Genomic DNA, 27626 nt, shown 5'->3' on the forward strand with positions numbered 1-27626 from the left:
ATGCTAATCCAGGTCTTGCACATTCTCCATGAAGTCACATGACTCCACAGGCAGAATCAGTCAATGGGGCAGTGGTCAAGCCCCTACCCACTGGGGTGATGCCCCTGCTGCTACTGCAGAAGACAGGAACCTATGATGGCCCTTTACCTGCAGTGATGGCCACAGTGGTGGACAGGATGTAGCCCACACTGGCAATCAAGGAGGAGTCGTAGATCTGGGAGGCTTGGCTTAGGAACCTGCAACACAAGCACTCGGTCAGGGGCCAGCAAGGGCTGTGACAGTGCAGCTTGGTCTGAAGTGTGAGGGGACATCCTCAGGTTAGGAGAGTGGCCTCCTCACATTAGGGACACCTGTGTCCTAGGTCTGGGGCCCACCCCAACCCCCAAGTGGGCACCACCTTCCTGTTTTGCACTTTTGATTGCAGGATCCCATCATCTGAGATGCCGGTCCCACCTCTTCCCACCCTGAAAAAAGCCACTCCTGGATCTCTTCCACCTGCACCCTTGCCAAGAAATGCTTAGAGCACATGTCACAATTTGCCTGGTGCGGTACTTATTTTTTAAAATTTTCTTCTAAATTCAAAATAATGTGATCATTGCAGTAAAAACAGAAAAAAGAGAGAAAACTAGATTCCCTCCTGATCTCTGCATCTGTGATTAACGCTATCTCAGGTAGGACAGATTCCTCATCCTTTCTGGGGTGGCATTCTGGGGAGGACACCCCACACACCGTCAGCTGTAGCTCTCTGTTTATGGGTTGTCCCCCATCAGGGCTGTGAGTGCCTTGGGCAGGGACTGTGGCTCTGTGCTGGGCGCCCTGGGAGGAGCCAAAGCCCCTGGCAGGCATTGGCGTGTGCCCTGGGGCTCAGCAGAGGCTGTACCAGGCGCTGACTCCCTGGGGACAACTGGAATTCTCTGCAGTGGACTAAAAATAACCACAGTCACAATGGTGGTGGTGATGACCATCGTCAGGAAGAGCTCATGAGCACAGGACGTTATCTGGGGACTGCACTGGGTCTGTGTGACGCTTGGGCAGGGACTGCTCTCCCTGTGATGGACAGCCCACGCCCCAGGGAGGCTGAGCAGGAGGCCTGGAGCTGGACGCCTGGGCTCAGCTCTGGGCCCTGCCACTCCCCAGCTCAGTTCCCCATGTACAGAAAGGGGACAGCACCTCCCTCCAGAGGGTGCTGTGAGGACCAGAAGAGCAAGTCCTGTGAAGCACAGCGCGGCCCTGTGGGGGACCCTGGGGGCCTCATGGCTGTGGACACCAAGCCCAGGGCTGGCTTCTGAGCTGAATGAGCCTCGTGCCCCTCCGCAGGCTGGCCACCTGCAACATTGCTGGGGCAACAGGGCTCAGGGCGAGGCCCAGGCCGTGGCCCAGGCCGTCCTCGGGGCTGCTGGTTCAATTCCTGTGCTGAGAGAAAGGAACGCACACTCTCGGACTTGGGAAGGTTTGGGGTGATTTCCTGAGGAACAGAAATGACATCCCTTACTTTTCCACCCAGCAGACAAGTGGCCGCCTCCTAGGGAGGGCAAGGCCTCGTCTGAAGTCCTCAGATGGACACATGCCCGCCGGGAGAAGAGGGGGAGCCAGGCTGCCTCACCACAGGTCCTCACAGTGTGGGGGAACAGAAAATCCACCCTGGGCTTGTCTTTCAGGCGGCACAGAGTCCTTCCTCGTGACAGCTCAGCGCCCTTGTCCCTCCTATAACCCTGGAGGTCAACCCCGGGATCAGATCCTCCCCATGGCTTTAAAACCCAATGCTGTCAGATCCAGAGGACACAAGAGGCCTGCGTGGCAAGGCTCAGGCGGGAAAGCCCTGTGACTCACGCGGCCTGGTAGATGGCGGTGGCCACCATGCACACGAACATCACGTAGAAGATGGGGTAGTCAAGCTGCAGGTTCCCCTGGATGGACAGGACCAGCATCCCAGCCACGGCCTTGACTGTCACCACTGTCATGGAGCCTGCAGACGGAGGACAAGGGCGCGGGTAGTCCCCAGGAGATGCGGGAGTCAGGTGGGCGTATGACCCCTAAGGACCTGGTGAGAGATGAGGGTCGGCCAGTAGCCAACCTGCTAATGGTGAGATGAGACATTTGGGTTGTTTCTCTTCACTTCTCATCAAAGACATGGGGGCAGCAGAACAGACAGGTGTTTCCAGCTCCACTCAGGGGGCCAGTGTGCTCAGTCCTCTGTACCTGAGTGCCCACCTGTGCCCGGCTCGCAGCAGAAGCACAAGGCCCAAAGGAGCTTCAGGTGGATGAACAAACCTCCTTGGAGCAGCAGCCTCGTGGCGGCCACAGGAAAAACACGGTGAGCCAAGGGCCCGGGAGCTTTTCAATGCTCAGCCATTTGTATTTTTAAAAACGTTTCTTTATCCCAAGAAGTTTCCAGTGTTTCAGAACGCACGCCCCGTGCCACGCACACACACTCCCCATGCGTGCGTGCTTATGTATTTCAGAACTCTGGTCACACAACACTGTCCTCATGTGGCATATACATTATAAAACAAGGACAGGAAATATAATTTAAAAGGGAAATGAAAAAATATCACCTAGGTAGCCTCAGCAGAGCGTCCCATCACCCCCTGGAGACCATGGCCTTGCCCCGGGGTGCAGGACGGCTCCTGGGCACACACCGTCAGGTGCCCTGCCAGGCAGGGGTTACAAGAACAGACCCGAGCAGGAGGTGAGTGGGGCCTGGCCCAGTCCCTGCTCTGCCCTCTCTAGCCACAGCCTGCTGCACAGTGGCTTCTGGGCCCCTCGGCCACTGCACCAGTTTCCAAACAGCCACTGAAGATGGGCTCGTGCCACCAGGCTGCCCTTGGGAGACCAGGGGACTGGCCCGCTGCCTCAGAACTGCTGGCCTTCCTACCCCTGAGGAGAGGATGCTTCTAGACCCAGGTTCCTCCAACCCACTTGGAAAGTCGTCACCAAGGAACGAAGGACCTATTAACATTGTGACAGGGTGAGCCTCAAAACACCATGCTCAGCCAAAGGAGCCAGTCACCAAGGCTCCACACAGAGAAGACGCTCGAGGGCAGAGCTCTGGGTGGGGGATGCTGGGGCTGGGCAAGGGACGCTGGGCCGGTCGAGGGGACGGGAAGTAACTGTTCACAGCACGAGGTTTATTTGGGGGGTGACAAAGCCATTCTAGCACTAGAGGAGGGCTGCAGAGCTCCGGGGCTGCACTAAGAGCCCAGACATGTGGGCTTCCAATGGGTGGGGGGGGGGGTTATGCCATGTAAATTCTAACTCCATAAAGCTGTCCCCCCAAATAATAAATTAGAACAATGCAAACCTGTGCTCAGGGATGGCTCTTGGGGGAGGGGCAGAAGAGAAGCCACAGGAACCGGGTCTTCGTGCCCATCCCACGTAAGCCCTAATCCTCCCGGCCAGTTGGGGTTCTCTTGTACCCCTCTTTAGAGTGAGGACAGTGGCTTAAACAGGGAAAGTCACCAGCCGGGGACCATAGCATCAGCAAGAAGCAGCACCCAGCGGATGCGTGCCCCCTTCTCCTATGAAGTTACATGCAGGTGGGTCCGTCTGTCCACTAACCAGACTCAGGAGCCATCTCCCCAACAGAACCATCCTTCTGAAAGGACAGGAGAGGGATCAAGAGAAGGAGAGAGGAATGGGGGGGGGAGGGGGAGAGAGGTGGGGGGAGAGGGAGAGAGGTGGGGGAGGGAGAGAGGGAGAGAGGAATGGGGGGGAGGGGGAGAGAGGTGGGGGAGGGAGAGAGGGAGAGAGGAATGGGGGGGGAGGGGGAGAGAGGTGGGGGGAGAGGGAGAGAGGTGGGGGAGGGAGGGAGGGAGAGAGGAATGGGGGGAGGGAGGGGGAGGGAGAGAAGGATCTGGCTTTGCCTTGAGCCCAGCATGGATCCTGCATGGCCCCTGGAGGGCTGTGCCACCTCCGGCCTCCTCTAAGTGACCTCTGGGCTCGCCTCCCTCACTCTGCCTGAGGCTTCCTCCCTATAGGTGCCAAGGCCCCACTCACACAACCCACGTGGCTGCCAACCTGCCCAAGGCCATCGCCTCCTTCTACGGAGGCTCCCGAGGACAGAACGAGTCTGTCCTCTGTCCACTGTGGAAGCAGCAGCTCCCGGCTCTTAGGAGGCTCCTTTGAGTGAGGATCCTGGAAATGAAGGGGCTGCCTCCCTCAGCAGGACCCCTGCTCCTGCACCTGGTTGGCATCAGAGGCTTCTGCATGCAGAGGCCTCAGTTCCATCAACAAAACCCCCATTTCCTTCTGAGGCCACTGGCAAAACCCCACCCCCAGGCCCCACTCACCGAGCAAAGCCACCAAGAGGAGAATCACGACGATGCTGTTGGCGTTCTTCTCCTTGTAGAAGTAGAGCAGCAGGCAGAAGAGGATGATCTCCACCAGCTGTGGGGCAGCAAGGGGAGGTCAGAGCGGCCACCGAGGGCCCAGGGGGCGTCCCTGCAGGGCAGGGCCATCTGGCCTGCCGCTCTCTCAGTTACGGGCCCTCTGAGTTAAAGGGGCTGAACACCAAGCGTTTCTACTGCCAGATCCAGTGGGAAGGAAACGCCCCGGGAGGGGTCCTGTCCCTGGGCAACCCGGGACAGCTGCCACTCCCTCAGGCCAGAGCTTGGAGGGAGATGGGCCGCCTCATCTCCATCGGTCTCATCAGGTTGAGATGGGCTGTCCCCGCGTCACTCCTCCAGGGGTGTCCCCATCACACCTGGGTGGGTTGAAGAGGAGACACTTGTTCACCCAGCAATTTGGTCAGGAACACAGTGTTCACCCCCCTTGTCCCAACCCAGGAGGAGGAAGGCATCTGGAGTGAGACGCAGCTGAGCTGTCTCCAAACTGGTGCGTGACCTTGGGCAAGCTGACCTCCCTAACCCTCAGCCACCCGCTCTGAGTCGCAGGGATAATAATCCTAACTCTCCAGGGACAGAAGAGGCGCTTACTAAAGAGCCTGGTCATGGGGCAGGCCTTGTTCTCAGCGCTTTATCCCTGTCACACTCATCAGCAAAACAATTCTATGAAGCGGATGTGGTCACAGTCCCAAGTGAGCCAATGGCAGAATGGGGCTTTGAACCTGGGCAGCCTGGGCAGCCTAGACCACGGACAGTCTCACCAGACCACGTCGTTGAGGTCAGGGCCAGGTGTTCCGTTGGCAGAGCTGACTACCAGACGCCCAGCCTGAACTCTGAGAGGTGCCCCCCACCCCGCGTCAGTGACTGTCCCTTCCACACTCAGAGCCCCGGCGTTTGGCCGCGGCTTCCCCGTCAGCCACCAGCACCCAGCAACTCAAAGCAGGAACTGGGACAGGGCTCAGCGCCCCGCCAACCCCACACCCTACAGAATCTGCTTCGCAAAGAAACCAATGCAGAAACATCAACGGGTGTTTGAAAAAGAAAAAAAATAATGTCCTTATGATTACAGGCCCTAAGACACAAGCCGTTTCTGTCAGGAGTCACCCCGGCTCCAAAGACTAACTTCCCCATCTCCCCAGAAGAGCCGTCCAATGGTGAGCCCTGCTGGCTCACATGATCCTTACCCACCAATCAGACTAGCCCTGCTGGCTCACATGATCCTTACCCACCAATCAGAAAGCACCCCATGCCAACTGTCAAACCCTTCAACCGTTAAACTGTCATAACTGTCAAACCGCCCCCGGCTCTATAAATATGCAGAGCTGTTCCTCAATAAACGGGCATTTGCTCCAACGACGAGCCTTGTTCATTCTTTCAGTTTCCGCGTCCCCTGCTTCTCCCCGGCCTTCGTTGCCACAGTCAGGGTGTGAGCTCCTGTTGGGAGGATTCTGGTTACATTAACAATTTCATTTGCACGAGGCCATCATAATCATCTTCCGTTGCTAGGGACACCCCACCAGGCAGATGTGGGGGTCACCACCAACAGCTCCAGGTCGTGCCTGTGTTCAGCAGGGGTGGGCTGGGTTGGGGTCCCAATCTTCCCGATGGTTCTTCACGGTTCAACGAGTGCTCCAACAGCCCTTGGCGCTAAGTCCCAAGGTGGCTGCCCAGGCGCTGGCGTCTCCCGAGAGGCCCTGAGTCCTGTGAGGACTGTCACACTCATCAGCATAACAATTCTATGAAGCGGATGTGGTCACAGTCCCATGTAAGCCAATGGCAGAACGGGGAAATCAGAATCTCACTGATCTCTTAACCCTCCATGTCTGGCTCACGGGAAGCATGCAGTAAATAGTTATTAATCTGGTCTGGCCAAGTCTCTGGCTGGAAGCGCTGCCTCACAGTGATGACAGAGTGAGACAAACTGACTCTGAGCATCTACCTGGTGCTGGGTGACCTACACGCCACTTCATGTAGCTCCAACCACAATCCCAAGTCCAGTGATTCTTGCCACTTCACAGAGAAGAAAACAGAGAGAGAAACTGACTTGCCCAAGGCCACACAGCACATGAGGGATTTGTGCTCAAGACTCCCTAAGTGAAAGGGCTGCTTGGGCCAAGGCTTCCTGGGAGGGGCAGGACCTTGGCTCTGTCCTGTGCACACTTCTCCATGCCCACTAGGGAACTTTGGACCTGGCTGGTGGTAGGGAGATGGTCAGGGGAATCCATCCTCTTCCTGTGGCCTCTCAGAGGAAAAGGATATTCCAGGGAACTCAAGGCCCAGTCAGGGTCCCGGCTGCTCAGATCAGAGGAAGACAGTGAACACCAGGCAGCTGGCCCTAGGGGAGTGGGTGGCAGGCGAGGCCAGGTGGCCTGGTCTTCACACCCAGCTCTGCTGCCTCGGACGGGACAGCTAACCTCACGGAGCCCCAGCGGCCCCTCCTGGCCTTCCATCAGTTGCCAACAGCTGGGTGGCACCAGGGAAATAACGTGCTTAAACCTTTTATGATCTTAACTTGTCACAAAGATTTTCAGTGGTCACTGTAAAATTCTGGATGAAAGATGAAGAATAAATGAAAATGAGTCAAAATTCCATCTCAGAGACGACTTCCTGGAATTTGTTTTTTTCATGTGGTTTCCACAGATAACAGTCTATGAACCAACCTGAACAGCCCCAGAAATGTGAGGCTGGCATCATGCCACGTGAGGCTCCAGTTGTCATTGAGGACGAGTGGCATCCACACTCCTATGAACTGCGACTCCCGCCAGCCTGGCCTCACAGACCGTGAGACGTGCTGTGATTCCTGGAATCCCCTACTGCTGGGTACTGAGGTTTCTGCTTCCTGGACCCGATCCCCTCCTGCCATCTCAGGTGAGGTCCTGGGGGCCTTCTCTTACCGTGTACAGGAGGAAAGGCCAGCTTACAAGGTGCCTGGTGATGTTCTCACCCGTCATCTTCTCGTGGCTGTTGGGGGCAAAGGTCACCAGCAGGTAGGTGCCCACGATAGCCAAACCGCAGCCCACAAAGGACAAGACATAGCGCCCTGCAGGGAAGGAGGGGCTGTCAGTGGCCTCTGTGGGCACAGGCCCAGAGCAGGGGGTGCCTCAGTAACACGAGGTCAGGTTTCCCTTGCAGCACCTGAGACCTGTTTGTATTTGGGGGTTTTCTTTAAAAAATAAATTATCTTCCTTAATGCCCATTCTTTCTTTTTCTTTTCTTTTTGATACCAGGGACTGAACCCAAGGGTGTTAAACCACGGAACCACACCCCAGCCCTTTTGATTGCTTTTTATTTTGAGACAGAGTCTCATTTTGTTGCTTACAGCCTTACTAAATGGCTGAGGCTGGCTTCAAACCTGCAATCCTCCTGCCTCAGCCCCCAGAGCTGCTGGGATTACAGGCGCATGCCTCCATGCCTGGCTCTGTTGTTTTTTTCTGAAGTATTCTCTGTGATCTAAAATGATCTGAGTTGGTTGTTTGCTTGTTTATTGTATCCCCAACACACATTCACACCGAGAGACTAGCATCTCTGTGGGACCAGGAGCCCCGTCTGCTATATCCCCAGCACCTACAACACAGCATGGCACTCGGTTATTGGGGGGAACACTTCTTCCCCGCTCCTCAGGTTTCCATGTGGAGGGACCTCTGTTAAAGTAACTTGTAACACTGATGGTCCATGTTTTCCACTGGGTGGAGCTGACCTATTCTTAAAAGTTTAAACCTAGGGGTTTAGATATTGGTCTCGGGGCTAATTGGGAGCTGGGGCACGTTGTGGGAGCTGTGAATAAGTTCTTGGGGCTGCATACCTAAGCTGCAGGCTCCAATCCCACCTTTATTGGTAACAGTGAGAACATCCGGCCTCCTGGGTTTGACCCTATTGCTCTGGAACTCAGTGGGCCTTTTCCCAGGCCTCAAAGCTCCCAGTAATAGATGCTCAATAAATGCAGACCGGATGGAGTGAATGAAGGCCCATTTTCAAAAGTCTCACAGATGGTTCTGGTGTGTAGCCTGGCCTGGGGACCAGTGATCAAAACACCCAGCTCGGGGGCGCTGGGGACAGTACAGAATCACAGACAGGGACAGGCGGCGGGCGGTCTCTTAATTGGGGTGAGCTGGTTTTATCTTGAATAAAAGACACAAGCATAAAACGCAGGACGGGGATCGAGGGATGGACTTACTCAGAAAGTCTCTAGGTTTCCATTTTTCTTTGATGAATATGATTCCTATGATGGCGCTAGCTGGAAGGAAAGAGGACAGAAGAGAGAAGTGAGGCTGCTGTCGCTCAGAGGACGTCCCTTTGCCTCTGCCCTCGGGGCTGGCTCGTTCCTGACCTCTCACTCCCAGGAGCCCAGGCCCCTCTGTCCCTGTTCCTCCACCTCGGGAAGGAGCCCCTCCGAGTCTCCCAGGGTCCCCAGGAGCCAGACAACGCCCAGGAGTCACGGTGGAGGCCCCTCGCTGAAGGCGGGTGCTGTCGTTGGCTCTATCAGACACGCGGGGACGCTGAGGCTGGACAGGGTGAAGGACCCACCCAAGATCATGCGGCCCGTGATGTGAGCCAGGCTCTGGCTTCCCCATCACAACGTCCACCTTGGTGGCTCCCCCATCCTTTCCTCTCCTCGACTCTTCCGTGTCTGCAGATGCTAAGACAGGGCGAGTGTCACTGTGAATGGACCTGGCTCACTCTCCCGAGGCGATTCCCAGCTCTCAGTCTAGGAGATGTGCTGCTGGATCCAGCTGCCGCTTGCTGGGTTCTGACCGTCAGTAGCTTGAAGGGAGCCACAGTGGACTGACCACCCTTGCTCTGCAGATCAGCAGCCCCGTGGACCAGCTGCTGCTTTTCTCCCTGTCTGCCTTCCTTTCTTTTCTCCTGTCTCTGTCTCTTTCTGTCTGTGAGTCAGTTTATCCACATTCCACTGAAAATAAAACTACTTCTCTTAAGTTATAGGGGCAGTTAAATAAGGTAATATTTAAATTAAATATTTAATTCAAATCACCTTGGTACACAGCAAATGCTCTATAACTAAACTATTATCATTAAAGTACCTAGAGCAGTGATGGATAAGCCAGAGGTACCCAATGAATGGCTGTCGTTGTTGTGATTATTATTTGCAGTACCAGAGATTGAACCCAGGGGCGCTTTGCCACTGAGCCACATCCCCAGCCCTTTTTATTTTATTTAAAGACAGGGTCTCACTAAGTTGCTTAGGGCCTCACTAAGTTGCTGAGGCTGGCCTTGACCTTGTAATCCTCCTGCCTCAGCCTCCCGAGTTGCTGGAATTATAGGCATGTGCTTCTACACCAGGCTAGTTATCAATTTTAGTATTATTTTTTCCTGGGTAACCTCAGAAGCTCTAAGAGTCCCTTAGGTCTCATGGCTGACACCTGAAATCTCATCATAATTCAGGCCTTTATTTTTAAGAATATTTCATATTTATTAAAGTTTAACAGTTAAACTAACAGTTAAAATGCTAGTTATTCAGTCACTCATCTCTCTCTGCAATGGGCAGGAGAGAGAGATAAGGGCATAAATCTAAATAAGTACAGGGGCTGGGCAGAAAATGGTCAGAAGTCACAGAGAAAGGTTGAGACTGTGCCACACGCTTGCCTTATGAGGGGTGTTCAGACGACACCACAGAGCCACGCTGTACGGGCAGCAGCAGGCCCGAGGACCTGCCCACCGGAGGCTGCCAGCTCACCAGACAGAGACAAGGCCTTAAAACAGGGTCAAGGAGAGCAAAGTGTTTGTGAAGCTACAGACATCATTACTTTAAGAATTTTTTTCTGATTCAATTTCATTTGTGACCTCAGGACATTGGCATCCTTTGTCTTTCATTGGTTCAAATCCTCTGAGTTGCTGGTTCAGGGAAAATGCCAGATGTGGAAGTAAATGTTGTTATTAAAAGGGACTCAGGTCAGGCGTGGTGACACACTCCCGTAATCTCAGAGGCTCAGGAGGCTGAGGCAGGAGGATCGTGAGTTCAAAGCCAGCCTCAGCAAAAGCAAGGCCCTAAGCAACTCAGTGAGACCCTGTCTCTAAATTAAATACAAAATAGGGCTGGGGATGTGGCTCAGTGGTCAAGTGTTCCTGAGTTCAATCCCTGATACTCACCCTCCCCCCAAAAAAAGAAATTGGGTGCTGCAGAAAGATCCCGAGTGCACTTCCAGAGGTGCAGGTTATCTGAACCCCAGAAAGGCTTAGCTTATCTTGATGGTATAAACTAATGGGCGAGGGTTCACCTTCCTCTTGCTGTGGAAATAAAAGCCATCCTGACAAACTTCCTGAGTTTGGACAGGTTCTGGCGCCCGAGGCTCAAGGGCTGGGGAAGTAACTCTATCCCTCTGGCCTTAACGTCCTCCCCTGTAAAATGGGGAGAACGGGCATCTCCCGCAGCGGCTGGTGGGAGGGTCAGAAGGCAGGCCGCTGCTCTCACAGCAGGAGCCGCTTGTTTGCTGAGTGCTCTGACCCTGGTGCCCGGGGAGGGCGGGGCGGGTCTTACCTATCACCGAGACGGCGCCGAGGGGCACGATCAGCGAGAGCGGGGCGAAGGCGTAGGAGGCGAACACGCCCAGCTCGCCCAGCAGCAGGAGGAAGAGGCCCAGCCACCATGTCTTGGTCTTGAAGTAGGCGCGCGGGTCCTTGGTGCCCGCCAGGCGGATGTGGCAGTACTTCTGGAACCCAGAGAGAATGAGAGTTGCCCAGCTGCCGCGACCGTCTCCCAGACCTGCACCCACCTTTAACAATCACCGGGAGCCCTCACTGAGAGAAGATAAGCTGCAGCCAGCTGCACGCCAGCTCTCCCCTGTCACTCTAAGGCAGCTGTCCCCAACAGTGAGGGGCCGAGAACCACAGAACCTTCCCTGGAAACCTGGACGGACACCTGCCTGGGCTCATCCCCAGGGTCACCGCAGTGGGCAGCTGGGAACGGGCACTGCTAATGCACACCACAGGCTGAGGGCGATCGGGCGGGAGCCAGGTCTAAGGTCCCCGCCGTGACCTGGCCTGTGGCCTGGCCTTCTCCCTCGGGCTGCAGTTCCCAGGGGTCCTCAGTATGGGAGGCTCGCTGGTCATGCTCCCTTCTGTAGAAGGGGCCAGCAGCTTCTGCTGGGCAGCCGCGTGGGTATCAGTGGGCTCTGCCTCCCCTGGGCACACCGTGGCTCAAGCATGGCCCGAGCTCCTGTGTTTCTGGAAATGTGAACTGGGCACAGACACCAAGGTGGTCACTGAGGAAGGCTAGGAGTCATGTGGAATTAGAGGGCGAGTGTGCTAACTGGGAATCCTGGACACATGCACACACGCACAGGCGTGTACAACACATGCACAGGCGCGTACAACACACGCACAGGCGTGTGCACACATGCATGGCAGAGGTGCATAAGGCATGGGTGTACGAGCCCCACACCTGTCCACAGGGCTACAGTTTCACACCTGCTCCAGGGAGGGGGGAGGGAGGTGGGGAGGGAAGTGGGCGGGGCCTAGGGACTTAGACCTGGGACAGGTGGTGTACCTGGGAGGTGACCCCAGAAAGCACAGGAAGGGAGGGGATGGAGAACGAATGAGGGGTACATTAATGAGAAGAAGGGCCCTGTGGACCACCGAGGCTCAGTGCACGGGAACCCCCAGAAACAGTACCATTGGAGAGGAGCCTGGGACTTGTCCATGGGCACCCATCCCCCACGGGCTGCAGGCCCCATCCAGGGGCCCTAATGCTTCCTCTCCCCTCACTGCACCTGCCATCAGGGGGGGCAGTGCCCTGTGCCCTCAGGGGAGCCCCTCATGCTGTCAGCCTGCTCCAAACCACAGCTGCTTGTGAACACAGGGGCTGCGGGCTCTGCAGGGCACCCCGAGAGTGTAAGCACCAGTCTGTGCTGTAATCAGAGCTGAACTTGACAGCACCACAGCAGCCCAGCAGCAAGGGGAACAGGAAAGGATGAGACCAGAACCCGGGGGGCCAGACTGCACAGCCCGGGCCCAAGAGGAGGGGAGGTCCTGAGCTGGGCGAGGGAGGGGGGCACAGAATCCAGAGAGACTCTGCATCAGTCCTCCAGGTACTGTAGCAGGTACAGCCCAGGACAGAGCAGGCAGGGCCCACAGAGGAGGCAGCTGGACCTGGACGAGACACCCACCTCCTGCCCTGTCCCTGCTGTGGACGGTGCCAGTGAGGGAGACTTACCTGGAGGTTAAGTGCGATGCTGACCACGAGGTGCCCAAAAATCGCCAAGAGGGCGCCAATCAGGTTTTCCTGGAAGGAAAGTTCACAAAGCAGACGTGCGTCACGGCCAAGCCAGGGGACCCCAGGAAATACCTGATGCTCAACTATTTGCTGTCCCCATAGAAAACCAGAAAAACAACATCCAGCCTGAATTGGGTATCCCAGGAAACTCTACCCTTTGGCCGTGTGGTCACAACGACCAGATAAGGCCTAGCCTGCCCTGCTCCTCCCTGAGAGGCACTGGCTGGTCACCATCTTGCACAGAAAAGCCATGTTTGGAAATCAGCATTTACAGGAGAAACACAGGTCTGGGTCCTGTCATCTTACTGAGAGCCTTGGCTCAAGGCCTAGGGCCTTTCAATCATTTAATCTACAAAATGTTAATTTAGATCATCTTATGAATAAGCTTCAGAATCCTCGGCATGGTATTTTTTAAACGTGACTATCAAATGTATGTTCATTGTTGAATAATTAGGAAATACTGATCTGTAAAAAGAACACCACAACAGAAAAGCCACCTGTAACTCGCTAACCCAGAGATAATCACTACAAACATTGTGGTTCTTATTCCCGTAAGCTTTTTTCTGTCTACAAGTTTAGATGTCAATGGAAATTGTTGCTTTACTTTATAAAATGACTACCTGTTTTATACAACCTGGTTTGTTTTTTTGAAACTCAACATATTGTGAACACATTTCCCTGTCAGCCATGTTTAATTTATTGTTTTAAATAAGGGCCAAATAGTTCATGTGCTATATTTTATATCATTACTATGACTGGACATTTGGGCCATTTTTCTGCAGTACTGGGGACTGAGCCTAGGGGCACTCTACCTCTGAGCCACACCCCCAGCCCTTTTTATTTTCTATTTTGAGACAGGGTCTCACTGCCCAGGCTGGCCTCAAACTGATGATCCTCCCTCCTCAGCCTCCCATGTGGCTGGGATCATAGGTGGATGCCCTGCTCCATTTCCTTCAGAAAAATTTTGCTGTGATTGAATATTCTAGTATGAAAGTTGGTGCATCTGTGTAGATTAGGCCCTTGGGATAAATTCTTTCTTTCTTTTTTCTTTTTTGCAGTTCTGAGTGCATTCAGGGCCAGGTCCTGCTGGGCAAGAGCGTTACCACGAAGCCACACCTCCAGTCCCCTTAGGGTAAATGCTTAGGAACCCAATTGCTCTTAAGGTGCACTTAGCTTAGCATTTCAGCCACCCCCTATTATGTCCCCAATATACCCAGCAGAAGTACTCCACCCCTAACACTAAAGAGATGCTTTATTTTGGCAAAATAGTAATCCACCCTTCCCTGGATGCTGCTTTCCTTCTCGCCTCTGCTCCTGTCTCTCATCCCCGACTCTCTCTTCCCTGGGAGTCCTACCCAACCTCTAAGGCGTGGCCCCAGGATCAGCACAGCTCTGGCGCAGTGTCCAGTCTACCTGGAGAGAGAATCAGCGAGCGCCCCAGCGTGGCCAAAGCTGGCCGAGGCTCCTTCTCAGGAAAGGTCACCAGTGAGGGATGAAGTCACCCTCCCTCCCTCTTTCCCCCACTGGAACACTCAGTACTGACAGCTGAGGAGGTCTTCCAGGGAAGGGGCAGCCAGCACGGGCAGAGGGTCTGCCTAGGTCCCCAGGCACAGCTGTCTTTAACATCTACCCAGCAAGGCACAGGGCGCAGCACAGGGAAGGAGGCCGAGCTGGGAGCAGGTACTGGGGTGCTGGTCCCAAATGCTGCCACTTCATAGCCACCTTGGACAAGTCCCTCCTCCGGGTCAGTTTATGTGTCCCCCATCTGGAAAAGTGAGTGCTGGCCCAGATGACGACTAAGAGCTCCTCCAGCCCTGCCCCAAGCTGGGTGGGTGGCCAACAGAAACCAGAGGACCCATCAGGCCAGGGCAAAGCTGGTTCTGACTTCACATTCAGCCAGAAGGATCCGCTGACTGTGGGCAGAAACCCTGTCCTTGCTGCAGTCAGAGGACAACAGAGCTAAAGGGTCAAGGGAGACCTACCAGGCCAGGGCTTCCCTACCTGGGCTCCCCGAGACTGTGTGAATCATCCGTGAAGAAAAGGAGACAGTGAAACACCATACCCCTGAGTGCCCCCTTTCAGTTCCCCAAAATCTAGCCAAGTAAGGGAACAATGACAGATAGCCTGGGAAGGTTCAGGTACAGAATATCCTTTTCGGAGGGGGTACCGGGGATTGAACCCAGGGGCACTTAATCACCGAGCTACATCCCAGACCTTTTTATTTAGACCCAGGGTCTCGCTGAGTTGCTTAGTGCCTCACTTTTGCTGAAGCTGGCTTTGAACTTGTGCTCTTCCTGCCACAGCCTCCCGAGCGCCTGGGATTACGGGGTGCGCCACTGCTCCCAGCAGATACCTATGACCTTGCAGCACACTGGCTTTCTCTTACACTCACTGGGGCCAGGGCGGTCAGTGGAAAGCTACCTTCTTACACGTACAGCAGGACAGTTGCTCCAGATGCTGGTCAGACAAGCTAAGCAAGCTAATGCTGATGATGTCACTGCTTCTGCAGCTCCACATAGGAAAGTCCTCTCTCAGGGGCCACCCAGGCAGAACCGAGGGAACTGTGGAGAGGATGCATGTCACGCTTCCAGCTGGCTTCCCCTGAACAGGAGGCACGAGGGACAGAGGCGCTGCTTGGCAGAGCACTGAGGGACAGAGGCGCTGTCAGCCTGGCACCATAGGACCCCTCTTGGAGCAGTCCCTGATCTCCTGTAAGCTGTCCCCAATAAATCATACGTCTCCCACGCCGTCTCCAGGCGCTCCTGTTGGCCTCTCTGCAGCCCGTCCCACTGTCCCGTGTTAATAAGGGTCAAAGGCAGAACCCACGGTGTGGCTGAACAAGCTCAGGCAACGCTGTGTCCCATGGCTGCCTGGAGCCCGCGGGCACACCTTGGCGAAGCTCAGAGGACTTTCTCCGAGTCTAACTCAGGCCTCCCTGGCTTATTCAGCTCTGGGACACACCAGTCACTGGCTCTGTAGTAGACACCTAGGATTCTCGCTGGCCTAACATCATCATCACCTTCCTTGTCTTCTGGTAAGAGCACCCCAGTTCTGCTGTGGAGGACTTCTCCCCGACACCCCCCCCCCCATGGGCAGTCTTGTGGGGACTGTCATTCAAAGTGCTCCATCCTGGACAAGGACGGGCCTATGAGCCAAGCTTGACCCAAGTCATCAGGTCAGGACTCTCTCTAGGGACCAAATCGTGGACTGGGACACACAAAGGCTTCCACCTATGGCCAGGCCTGGAGGGACCCTCAGCTCCTGCCCCACAGACCCCTGGAGCCATCCTGGTTCCTGCCCTTCATTCTCTTTTGCTGAAGAGCTGGTTTCAGTTATTTGCAACCAAAGAGCCTAACGGAACCGACGCTTGCTGGAAACGGGCTTCAGGACTCTGCTTATCACTGATCCGACTTCCCATGAGCAGGACTGCTATTTTACTCCTCTTCTCTCTATGCCTGTGTCTCCCTGTTCCTCAGTCTCTCCATTCCTGCCTCCCTTGATTATACAGCTATATTTTCCAGTGGAACAGGTAATTGAATCCAGGGGTGCTCTTCCACCGAGCTACATCCTTAGCCCTTTCTATTTTATTTCTAGACAGGGTTTCACTAAGTTCATGAGGATGACTTTGCACTTGTAATCCTCCTGCCTCAGTCTCCTGAGTCACTGGGATTACAGGCCACCATGCCGGCCCCTTATTTTTTCTTTTACTATTTATTTTTTAGTTATTTTCTTAGTGACTGTGCTGAGGATTACAATGAGCATCTTAATTTTTTTAAACAATTCAGCTTAGATTAATACCAATTTAAGCAGCATACAGAACTTTGTTCCTATACAGCTCCATTTCTCACCCCCATTATGCTATTATTGTCACATATTTCTTCATTACCTTTTTAAAAGGTAACCACCTTACAGGAGTAGACAGAATTCTGCAACCCTGTCACTTTAAAATGATATCCAATTGGAGTCCTTGTTGATTAACAGAAGGAACTTTGTTTTTGTGGTACCACTGGTTGAATCCCGGGGGAGCTTAACCACTGAGCCACATCTTTAGCTCTTTTTATATTTTACTTATTTTAGGGGTTCTGGGGATTGAACTCAGCACTCAATCACTGAGCCACATCCCCAGCCCTATTTTGTATTTTATTTAGAGACAGGGTCTCACTGAGTTGCTTAACACCTCGCTTTTTTGCTGAGGCTGGCTTTGAGCTCGCCATCCTCCTGCCTCAGCCTTGCAAGCCTCTGGGATCACAGGCATGCGTCACAACGCCTGGCTTTATATTTTACTTTGAGACAGGGTCTCTCAAGGTTGCTTAGGGCCTCACTAAGTTGTGGAGGCTGGCTTTGAACTTGCGATCCTCCTACCTCAGCTCCCAAGGCACTGGGATTACAGGTGTGTGCTCACGCCTGGTGAGGAAATTGGTTTATGTTCCCTAAGTGGCCTAATCTATGCACAAATAAATGGTGGTAAAGGTGAATGTGGCACGTGTCACAAGACAGTTCCAATGAAGAGGAGGATTTCAAAGAAGGAATCCACTCTGGGCACAAAGTCTAACTCCCTGGCTCTGGGTCATGTGGCAGAGGCAGCATTGAAAGGGCTTTAATTAAAATAAGATGCAGGCGCTAAGATTTCCATCCCCGGTGACTTCACATGCTTGGCTGCTCCCTTCTACGGCCACGTGGCACCTGGCCCGAGACAGAGCGTTTCAAACACACAGTCCACCATTCGTGGACTAGAGACAACAGCAGAAGTCCACCTGCAGGGCTCCGGACATTCCCAGGAAGTACTCCAGCACAGCCCAGGGCAGCTCTGAGGTCAGAAAGATCCTGCCTTAAATCCTACCTCAGTCACTCCTGGCAGTGTGACTGGCCTCCCTCTGAACACGTCTCCTAGCTGTCAAGTGGGGTTATTAAGAGTCCTGACTCCCAGGGCTGTTGCAAGAATAAACAGGACAAGCCCATGAACACGACGTAGCACAATTCCTGGCACAAACTGTCGGGTTCATGTAAACAGACTTCTTCACTGCAGGACTCCCCGGAGCCCGCAATAGGCATTAACTATCAGCCAACAGCAGGACGCCTGAGGCCCTCCCAGGAGCTGGCACGTGCTAGTGGGAGGTGGTCAGGACTAGCAAGGAGAGCTCAGATTTTGGCAACTGGCAGACCAGGCTTCTTGTAAAACGATGATGACGATGATAACGACAGACAGCAACACTTACTGGGCACTTCACATACATCACCTCAGTCAATCCCCACAGCCACTTACTGCCACCTCATTCCACAGGGAAGAAACAGACAAGGTGGGAGGAGTAGCTGGTAAGCGGATGATGCACGATGGGACCCCGGTGGTCTGACCCCAGGGCCTGGCTCTTAACTATCAAGTCAAACCGTGTAACACAGAAGCTGTGGAACTGAGCCTAGTGCCTCAATAAACAGCAGGTAAGATCAGGGCTGGTCCTGAGCTCAGTCTCCCAGGCTCGACCGACAACTGTACCACCTGTCAGAGATGAGCACAAGCAGGTGACGTGCAGCGAAGGGAGGAAGGGCAGATTCCAGGTGCTATCGTTGGGGCCTACTGTGTGCCAGGCACCGACTACAAACGTCACGCCCTGTCCCCTGTCCTCATGCAGTGTATATTAAATAGCTGATTATTTAATCTCACTGCGAGCAGAGCCACCTGGGAGCTTACAGGCACAGGGTGCTCTAGGAATGCAGGCTGCCCTGGTGTCTGGGAGGGTGCTTCTGAGGTCTAGGGAGGTGGGGTCGGGTGGGGTAAGCCGTTCCACAACCCGTGGGGGGCTCCTGAGAGGGAAATGAGAATAGGACCTTTGAGGACCAGAAAGGTGGCCAGTGTGAGGGGACAAGACCCAGGAAAATGGGCTCCAGGGCACTGAGAAGCGAGGCAGGGTCCAGGGAGGACGAAGGGACGCCAGAGTGTCCAGGGAGGACGTTGGAGGTGGGCCTGTCGCCAGGGGAGCTTCCACTCTCCCACCTCCACGAGTCTGACAAGTCAACTTTCTTACGTCTCACTTCCCGCAGACCTTTATGGTCACAGCAGGCTAACCAAGGTGCCTCAAGCGAAGAAAGTCACTGACTTAACTGGTAATGCTTTTTTTTTTTTTTTTTTGGTGCTGGGGATGAACCCAGGGCCTTGTGCATGCAAGGTGAGCACTCTACCAGCTGAGCTATGTCCCCAGCCCTGGGAATGCCTTTTTGATAAATTTCACAGAAATGGTGAAAGAAAAATCGAATAAATTAGGTATGTCCAGTACTTTGCTTTGAACAAAAATGAAGGAGGCCAAGGAGGCCCTAATCATACTTTTAGCTGGCTGGCTGATAAGGTGGTTTATCACTGTGATTTTTTTTTTTTTTTCCCACAGAACTTGGAAGGAGTTCAAAGAATTCAGCAATGCAGCTACAATGACACTCTTCCATTCCAGGGACTTACAGCAGTGTGAGAGAACCTATTAGTACTTCCAGCCACAGAAACCAAACTGGTGGTAGAACGGACACCGAGTTCTACCCCCTTCTAGCAATCTGTGCTGGTCTTGAACACAGGAATTGAATTTTTAAAATGAAGAGCCTCATTCTTTTCATTCAAATACTCAATTCTAACACACTGTTAGTTTTGGTTCAAAATTATCATAAAACTTTATATTCCATTAATCAATTGCTTACATCCAGATGGGGCAAGAAAGAGGATCTTTTGACTGAATCAACCCTTATGAACCTCAAATCCAAGGGAAAAAAAAGTTTTTTATACCAGGAATTGAATCCAGAGTCACTTAACTACTGAGCCACACAGCAGTTACTGAGCCTAGCCCTTTTTAATATTTTGTTTAAAAACAGGGTCTTGCTGATTTGCTTAGGGCCTCGATGAGTTGCTGAGGCTGGCTTTGAACTGGAGATCCTCCTGCCTCAGCCTCCCTAGCTGCTGAAGGAAATTTTAAAAAATGAAATTGATGAAATACTCTACTTTTTTCCTTATGGCAAGTGTTAAAAATTATTCTTAATTGGAAAGTCATTAGGCTAAGCCAGCTCCAGCACCTTGGGATCCTACATAAGAAAACCAAAGTAAAATGAAACTTAATTCCACCAATCAGAAGTAGTGAATCACTTCTAACTAGAGGCCAACTGCCATGCAGGGCCCATTAGGTGGTTTCTTTACTTCGCTTCTGCATTCAACCCACAAACCCACTGTTCCTGCTACCTCCCCGGAGCTCTCTGAACCCTTTCTGGTTCCGAGCGCTGCCCCACGCATGAAGCACTCCTTGCTCAAATAAACCCTCCTAAATTTAACTTGTCTGAAGTTTGATGGGGGCCCATAAAACTTTAAAAGATAGAATTTTGGGATAAAATTCTGTGAGGGAAATACCAGGGGAATACAAATTCAAGGAGAAAAAAAAGAATGAGGTCAAATTTCCCAGGAGCTGAGGAGACGGTTTAGGTGATTTTCAGAAGGCTGGTGCTGGGCATGGAATGTGTAACCGTTTTTAAAGATGCCAGTATTTACGTACTTTGCAAATGTTTTAAATTGCAATGGAAAATTTTAGATGGCAACTAAAAGCTGTATCAGGAAACAGGTGCTATTTCTTTACAGGGTCACGTTTGAGGACCTCAGGGAAGCCCTCCGTTCCCTGTGGCCCTGATGGAGGACGCAGGGCAAAGCCCAGCCACCTGGAAGGAGCTTCCACCGCGGTCCTGGGGCCTGTGCCAGGAACAGGGGCTGTGGCTACGGGGAGCTGGGGCCAGCCCTAGCACTGAGCTCCTGGGGCAGGAGGTGACCAAAGAACTCTGCTTCCCGTTCCATGGACATGTCTGGCTGGCAGCGGCCTTTGTGGGAGACAACGGAGAACCAACAGGCTCTGGGAGTGAGGGAAGCCACTGGGGCTCGCAGGGCAGCGGCTGCAGGGCTCCTCCCTGAGGCCTGGCTTCCTCCTCCTCGGCCGGTGGCAGGACAGGGACTGCCCTCCCTCTGGGCTGCCTCAGGGACCTCCTGAGGTGATCTGAAGAAGGGACTGACTTCAGCTCTGAGGATTAAGGTGACCACATGAAAACGCCCATCTTTGGCCACCTTTGACCTCCAAAAACGGTTCCACCTGGAACTGATTGATGGCCAGTTTACGTTCTGCTCAGACAGTCCGTGCCCCCCTCCGACGCCATGCCCGCTCCTCCAGGAGGCCGGCCAAGCAGGTGCCCTCGACACGCCACCGATGGAGGAGAGCTGAGGAAGGGAAGGGACCCCTGCCTCAGAGACATGGCAGTGCCATTTCACAGAGGGCACTGGTGACGGGTGGACTCGAAATGGAAACTTCACAGTGCACGAGGAGAAGCCAATCTAGAGCAACACGTTCCCAGTCAAATGGCTGCCAGGATGATGGTATGCACAGAGCGCTCAGAGACGGGCTGGCACAAGGTCCTCTCTGGGCACCTCTGGGCCACTAACAACCCTGTGAGGTGGTACAATTCCAATTCCTGTATATATTTTTGATATTGGACCTTCCTGTGTTGCCTTGGCTGGCCTCAAACTCCTGGGCTCAAGTGATCCTCCTGCCTGAGCCTCCTGAGTGGCGGGCACATGGAGGTCCCCCACTGTGCCCAGTTGTGCTCCTGTTCTGAGCACACACAGTGGAGGGGGCTCACAGAGGACAAAGTAAGCCTCAGAGAAGTGAAATAACCTAAGGAGGGTAAGGACAGGAGGACCTGAACCTGCAACTCTGACTTCTGGCCTCCTGGTGTCGATGATGCCTCCAGTCTCCATGGTGCTGAGGGACCTTTCAGGGGGGACAAAGCAAACTAGGAAAGACGGAACCCCACTTGTAGGCGCCATGCTCTCACCAATGACACGGGCAGGGGAGGTTTCTTTTAAAAGTCATTTCCACAGCATTAAACCAGGCAGGGACAGCTGTGACCGGTGACAGTCATAACTCATGGCTTCCGTGCAGGCCTCTCCAAGGGCCTCATCAAGGCTCATTCTGCCCCCAAACCTTTGTGAAGTGGTGACTGGTTCCATTTTATGAGCATTTAAAGTCTGGCAAAGAAGGCGCCACCGCCCAGGGTCACACGGGTTGCACACACACCTATCAGCCACCCTCCAGGGCCCGGCGCAGGGTGATTGGAAGTTCAGGAGAATCCCGCCAGCAAATTTGTTCTCCAAGCCTCAGAGCCTGAAACCATGAGACTGGCAGTTCTGGGGACAGCAAGGGAAGGACAGGGCGGCCCTGGAGAGCTTCCTCCTGGGGACCTGCTGGCCTCCTCGCTTCTTGCCAAGGGTAACTCTGTTCTCACGGAGGTTACTTGAGGTGGGAGGCGCTGGTAAGCAAACCCAGAACCTGAATTTGACCCTGGAGTCAGGATTCCACCTTGGAGTCAGGGCTCTCTTAGGAAAAGGTGCAGACAGGAAGAAGCAGGTCCCAGCCAGGGGGCTGGGTGGTGAGGACCGCCTCTAGGGAACACAGGTCAGTGTCTTCACCTGGGACATCTCTGTCCTGACATTGTCCCTGCAATGCAGGTGGGCGGATGTTCTGAGGAAACACCTGATCCAGTTCCTGACCATGGCTCAGTTTTCCTGGGAAGAGGCAGAGCTCAGTCCAAACTGTCCATCCCGGTGGGAGCAAACGCCGTGCTCCTCATGAGGGTTGATAGTTGAGGAGGCTCAGGACCCGGCCAAAGTGGCGATGCAGCCTGCGGCAGGCCAGGCTGAGCATGGCTCCTCCCATACCACTCTGGCCCACTGTGTCCCACTGGCCGGGCAGTGAGGCCTCCCACCTACTGGGGTCCCCATATTTAGGGTAACTGTACATCGCCGCACGGGACACTTGGGGCAGGCGAGGGCTCTATTCAGTACCTGGGCCTGAAGCACATGCCGGGATTTAGAGTCACTCCACTCACATAATACGAACCCTCACAGGACTATGTCATGTGAGCAGGGCCCGGGTGGCAACGTCACATGATATGGCCAATACTGACACAAGCCTTTATCATCACTACTAACAACTCCAAGGGCCCTTCTGGCTCTGGTATTTTCTTACCAGAGAACTGATCTTTGACCACCTATAACTCTGCAAGAATAAACTGTCCTCAGGAAGGCAAACCTTGTGTGGATACTGGATTCCAAGTGGAACCTCAGCTCTCAGCTGCACTGCGCCGTCTGCCACCAAGAGCCTCCATTTAAACACGGCAGCGACAAGACCAGTCCTCACTTGCAGTTTAAACTGACCTCCCACAACGCCTTGGGCTTTGAAGTGGAGTCTGGTGAGTACACATTCCTGCATCCTGGCTTGGCCTGAGGCAGCTGGTATCCAAATGCAAGGGGCACCCAGGTCTGGCTCAACAGACCCAGCCACACCTGCACGCGGGCTTCAGGCCACCTCCCTGATGCTTACCTTCTCTGGCAGGTGAGTCATTACCTTCCCTGAGGTTGTCATTTCCACATTTAATCACTAATGTCAGGGAGTGGGAAAGGGTCTCACAGAGCGCCTGGCACAACATGAGCAGCACAGAGTAGCAGCTGGGACCAAGGACCTCAGCAGTGCATAGACTTGATTTGAACCCCAGCTTTACTACCTGTTGACTGTGTGGCCTCAGGCAAGTTAATTGACCTCTCAGTGCCATTTTCCTCGCATGTAAAATGGGGGTCTCCTCAAGGGGCTTCTGAGAGGATGAGTGCCATCACATAGCAGTCAACACTTGGCATATGTTCACTAGTGTAGTTATGACAGCAATTATTAGTTGGCTATGGATAGAGGGCCTGTATTTTCCTGCCAAGAAGCCTGAGAAGGTCTTCGTGGAAGAAGTGATCAATCCTGCAGCAGAGCTGGAAGGACGGTGGGGTTTGCCGCAGAAGCAGGGAATGGCACAGGCCACCCATTCCCAGCCCTCACAGCCACCCTGCAGGATGGGTTTGAAACTGGCCTGCAGAGGCTGACGGACGCTCCCAGCCGGCATGGCAGAGAGCAACGGGGCCGGGATCTGAAACCAGGTCTTGGAGAGTCCAAGGTCCATGCTCTTGACACCTGCCGGAGCTCTCTTTTGTGCCAAATTCTGTCTTGAAGGAGAGGTACTGGTGTTAAGTATCTCCACCCTCCCCTTCCCCCGGATTCCCTGAGGGAAGCTGCCCCTCCGCTGACCATGTAGCTCAGGTTCCCCCAGCACCTGGTGGACACAGCTGGGGTACAGCCACTACCTACAAGAAACTGAGGCCTGCGCTTCCAGGCAGAGAATGTGTGGGGACCTGCTGGGACAGACTCCCTCCTGGCTCTAGCACCCTCCTTCACAGCCAGAATCCAGGCCCTGTTGGGCAGGGTGGAGGACAGGGCTTCGTCCACCAGTCAGGCTAGACTTGGGGCCACTCACTGGTTCCCTGTTCCAAGAGTAACAGGTGCCTGGAGGGCAGCCTTCCCAGCCCACATAGCCCTCTTCTCAGAGCTGCCCCGGAAACCATGCTTGTTGGACTGTCGGGGCCTGGCCAGCCCCACCCCCAAAGGACACTGACTGGACCAGGGTGGGCAGCGGCCCACCCTTGGCGTCAGCCTTCCCTCTTCTGAAGCAGGCCTTCCAGACCCCTCTGCCCTTCCTGCTCCGAGTGCTGAGCCACACCATAGCCTTATAGTAATTCCCCCTTTGCCTTAGCTTTCCTGAAATAAGTTATAAAATTTTATTTTATTCCTTGCAAATAAGATAGCCTGGATAAAATCAAGGAGGAAGGAGAGCTTCCCCTTCAAGCCCTTCCCTGCTCCCCAGGCAGAGCTAACCACACCTCCCGACTCTGCCGGTGCCTTCCCCTTCCTCCTCCTCGTGACCTTTCTGAGCTAAGTGCCTCCCTCTGCCTATCGTGCCTATGGCAGGGTCAGGACTGGTCCACTCAGGTGGCTGGGGGGCGAGGCCACCACACTACTGATGAGGTCACAGATCTTCTGAGGTCCCTTGTCTAGGAAGAAGCAGAATCAGGATGTGAACCCAGATCTTCTTCCCCTGACCCTACCTGGTACTTCCCTGGGCTCAAAACCAGCTGTTCCCATGCCCACCTCAGTCTCCGCCCCTTGGCAGTCACCATGACTGATTTCTCTCTACTCTGGCATGAAGATGTTCCGTAAGAAGTGATGGGACAGAATTTGTGATCAAAACGGCATGTACCAGGAATCTCCTCAGGAGCCGCTCTGTTGTCCTAGACTCTGGCCTTTTGGTGCTCTTTCCTCACCAACCATACCCACTTCTGATTTTCTGGATTCCTGACACCCTGGCAGTCAGCCTTGCTGATGGGGGAGACACCCCACCTCCCAAGCCGGCGAATGCTCAGCCCAGCACAGGAGGCCCCCCCACGTGCTGACCGGCCAACCCAGAGCCCGCCCCCGCCAGCTCCTGGGTCAAACCCCCATCAGGTCAGTATCCCCCTGCCCTAAATCCACCTGAGGAAAGTCCCCAGGTCCCAAAGTCTCTGGAAATTTTTCAAGTTAGCCAGGACTTGCACGTCCCCCCGCCCTGCCCTGCCTTCCCTGGGACATCACAACAAAGGCTCTGGGCAGGGCCTTCTCTCGCCATCTGTACCCCCGAGACCGATCCTGGTGCTTCCCCTCGTGGCTTCCCCCGTGCCCCCCGCCCCCCCCCCCCCCGTGGCCCCTTCTCTTGGGGAACAATCTCCTTTCGATGGCACCAGCCTCTCTACAATGTCATTATAAAGTGAGGCCCAGGCCTGATCCAGAGAGATCAGGACACTGACCGCTATTAATTAAGACTCTGAAAACCACAAAGCACAGGGACAGATCCTGCTCTTCCCAGATGGAGGCGCTCAGCATGCCGGGCGAGGCCTGGTGTCGGTGGCACTCGGACTGGGCCGATCCGGGAATTCCTTCAGGATGGTGATGTGCCCCTGTCACTGTGCCTTTGGACTTGAGGGGAGGGTGGTTGGTTACTCCTGGGCAGGGAAGTGGCTGGGAGGGGAACAAGGAGATTTTTGGAACTATAATGCTCTTGATCTGCGGGCTGGTCACGGTCCCGTGTGCCCTCTCTTTGTTAAAATCTCGCATCTAGTGCTACGATTTATACACTTCTCTGTATGTATAAGAACATTTGTCTAGCATGTGCAAGACCCTGGGTCCAATCCCCTGTACCACATTTAAAATAAAGGGGGGTGGAGCTGGGGCTGTAGCTCAGTTGGTAGAGTGCCTGCCTCGAGTGTACAAGGCCTGGGTTCAATCCCCAGCACCACCAAAAAAAAAAAAAAAAGTCTCTGGCTTTCAGCCCAAGATGATCAGTTTCTCAGGACAAGTTGGGGGTAGGGGAGGGAGCAGCTCAGATCACCTCCTCTAGAAATCCCCCACCTGGCTGATCATCCGAGTCACCTGAGGCATTTTTATAAAATGTCGACTCCAGTTTATGTAGATATGCTCAGCCACGATTTGCAGGTGGGTAAAGAAGAGGGGGTGAAAGACAGAGATGAGCCCAAGAGGGAGAAACCTGTGTATTTTAGGGCACCCCCAGGTACTTCTGGTGGCCAGCTAGGACTGGGGACAATTCATGAACTCTGCCGCTTCATTTCACAGAGACAGAAACCGATGTAGAGAGAGGGCCCGAGACTTGCCTGAGACCACCCACCAGTGATGACGGACTGGGCCAAGACCCTCTTCCTATCACAGCCCTAGAAGAATACGGTGGCCGCACAGGGAGGGGAAATGACAGGCTTTCACGGAAAGAAGATCAAGGAGCAGGACGCCAACAGTGAGAAAGTGTCACCTTGGCTCAGAACAGACCCAACTCTGGAACCAGCTACACAGCTCTCCTGGGCATGACGGAGCCGGCCGGGTCTGAGTCAATCCTGGCTCTGCAGAGAGCCCAGCTCCAGGCAAATTTGATGGCTTGTGTGTGTGCGCAGTGTGCTCGGCTTGTCAGGCGGAATTGAGATGATAAAAGCCTTTGATTTTCCCCAGTGCCCTATTTATTCTTCCTGCCTCGTACCCTTCTTTGACATGCAGGGGTGACACAGCACATTGGAGGGGCCTCTAGCAAAGAGGGGACTCGGCCAGGAGTCGAGGAGAGAGTACCCTGTGGCACATGGGTGAGGAGCAGGGTGTCATTGTCAGCCTGACCCTGTTTAAATTCTGGGCCTCACATAACCTCTCCAAAGGGGTAACAGCAAGTACGTGGCAAACCCTGGTCACTGTGCACAAGTGACTGCTCCGAGTGCTTCAACTGGCGAATTCACTTCATCCCCACTACCGCCAGGAGACAGAACTACTATTAGCCCATCTTACAGATGGGGAAAACTGTGGCTGCATTCAGTGTTATTTATTGTGAAGATTATCTGAGAAAATGCATGTGAGAACCAGCAGGTACCTGGGCAGAGCATAAAGCTCAATAAACATTAGTTGTCGTGATCTAGAAGTAATAATATTCTAGTTCTGCTTCTGAACTTGCTATGTGATCTTCAGTATGTCACTTCTCATCTCTCGGCCTCAGTTTCCCAGTCCATAAAAGGAGGGGGTCTAAGTTCTTCACTGGCTCTAGGGTATTATCAGTCTCCGATTGATCCAGGAAAAAAATAAATAAAACCTAAAATCCAAGATGCTGTACTCAAAGGTATTGAGAAATGTGGATACTTGACATTAGAAACCCCTTAATTTTAAAAAGGCTCATTCCCTTTGACCTAATAATTGTACCTATGTGGATATAAGAAAATAATGAGAAAACCTGAAATGAAACCACCATTTGACCCAGCTATCCCACGCCTCAGTTTATACCCCCAAAATTTAAAATCAGCATACTACAGTGACGCAGCCATATCAAGGTTTATAGCAGCTCAGTTCACAATAGTTAAACTATGGAACCAACCTAGATGCCCTTCAACAGATGGATGGGTAAAGAAAATGTGGTACATATACACAATGGAATATTACTCAGCCATAAAGAAGAAATTATGGCTTCTGCAGGTAAATGGAAGGAACTAGAGAATGTCATGCTAAGTGAAATAAGCCAATCCCCAAAAACCAAAAGCTGAATGTTTTCTCTGATAAGCAGATGCTGATCCATAGTGGGGTGGGGGGATAAGGAAGAAGGAAGGAACT

General features: G+C 53.6%; 1 protein-coding gene across 2 annotated transcripts in view; it reads right to left on the bottom strand.

The window, feature by feature from the left end:
- Positions 1-27626, bottom strand: part of NIPAL3 (NIPA like domain containing 3) — a 43427-nt gene that overhangs the window by 11632 nt on the left and 4169 nt on the right. For both annotated transcript variants that reach the window (XM_081308446.1, XM_081308447.1), the window contains exons 3-9: positions 12511-12579; positions 10837-11008; positions 8518-8577; positions 7238-7383; positions 4290-4386; positions 1831-1966; positions 148-236 (exon numbers count right to left, since the gene is read on the bottom strand). In XM_081308446.1, coding sequence (XP_081164572.1) covers positions 148-236; positions 1831-1966; positions 4290-4386; positions 7238-7383; positions 8518-8577; positions 10837-11008; positions 12511-12579 — 769 coding nt within the window. The remainder of the gene's footprint in view (positions 1-147; positions 237-1830; positions 1967-4289; positions 4387-7237; positions 7384-8517; positions 8578-10836; positions 11009-12510; positions 12580-27626) is intronic.

The sequence above is a fragment of the Spermophilus citellus genome, assembly GCF_964194105.1.
Source record: "Spermophilus citellus genome assembly, chromosome: 9".
Lineage (NCBI taxonomy): Eukaryota > Metazoa > Chordata > Mammalia > Rodentia > Sciuridae > Spermophilus > Spermophilus citellus.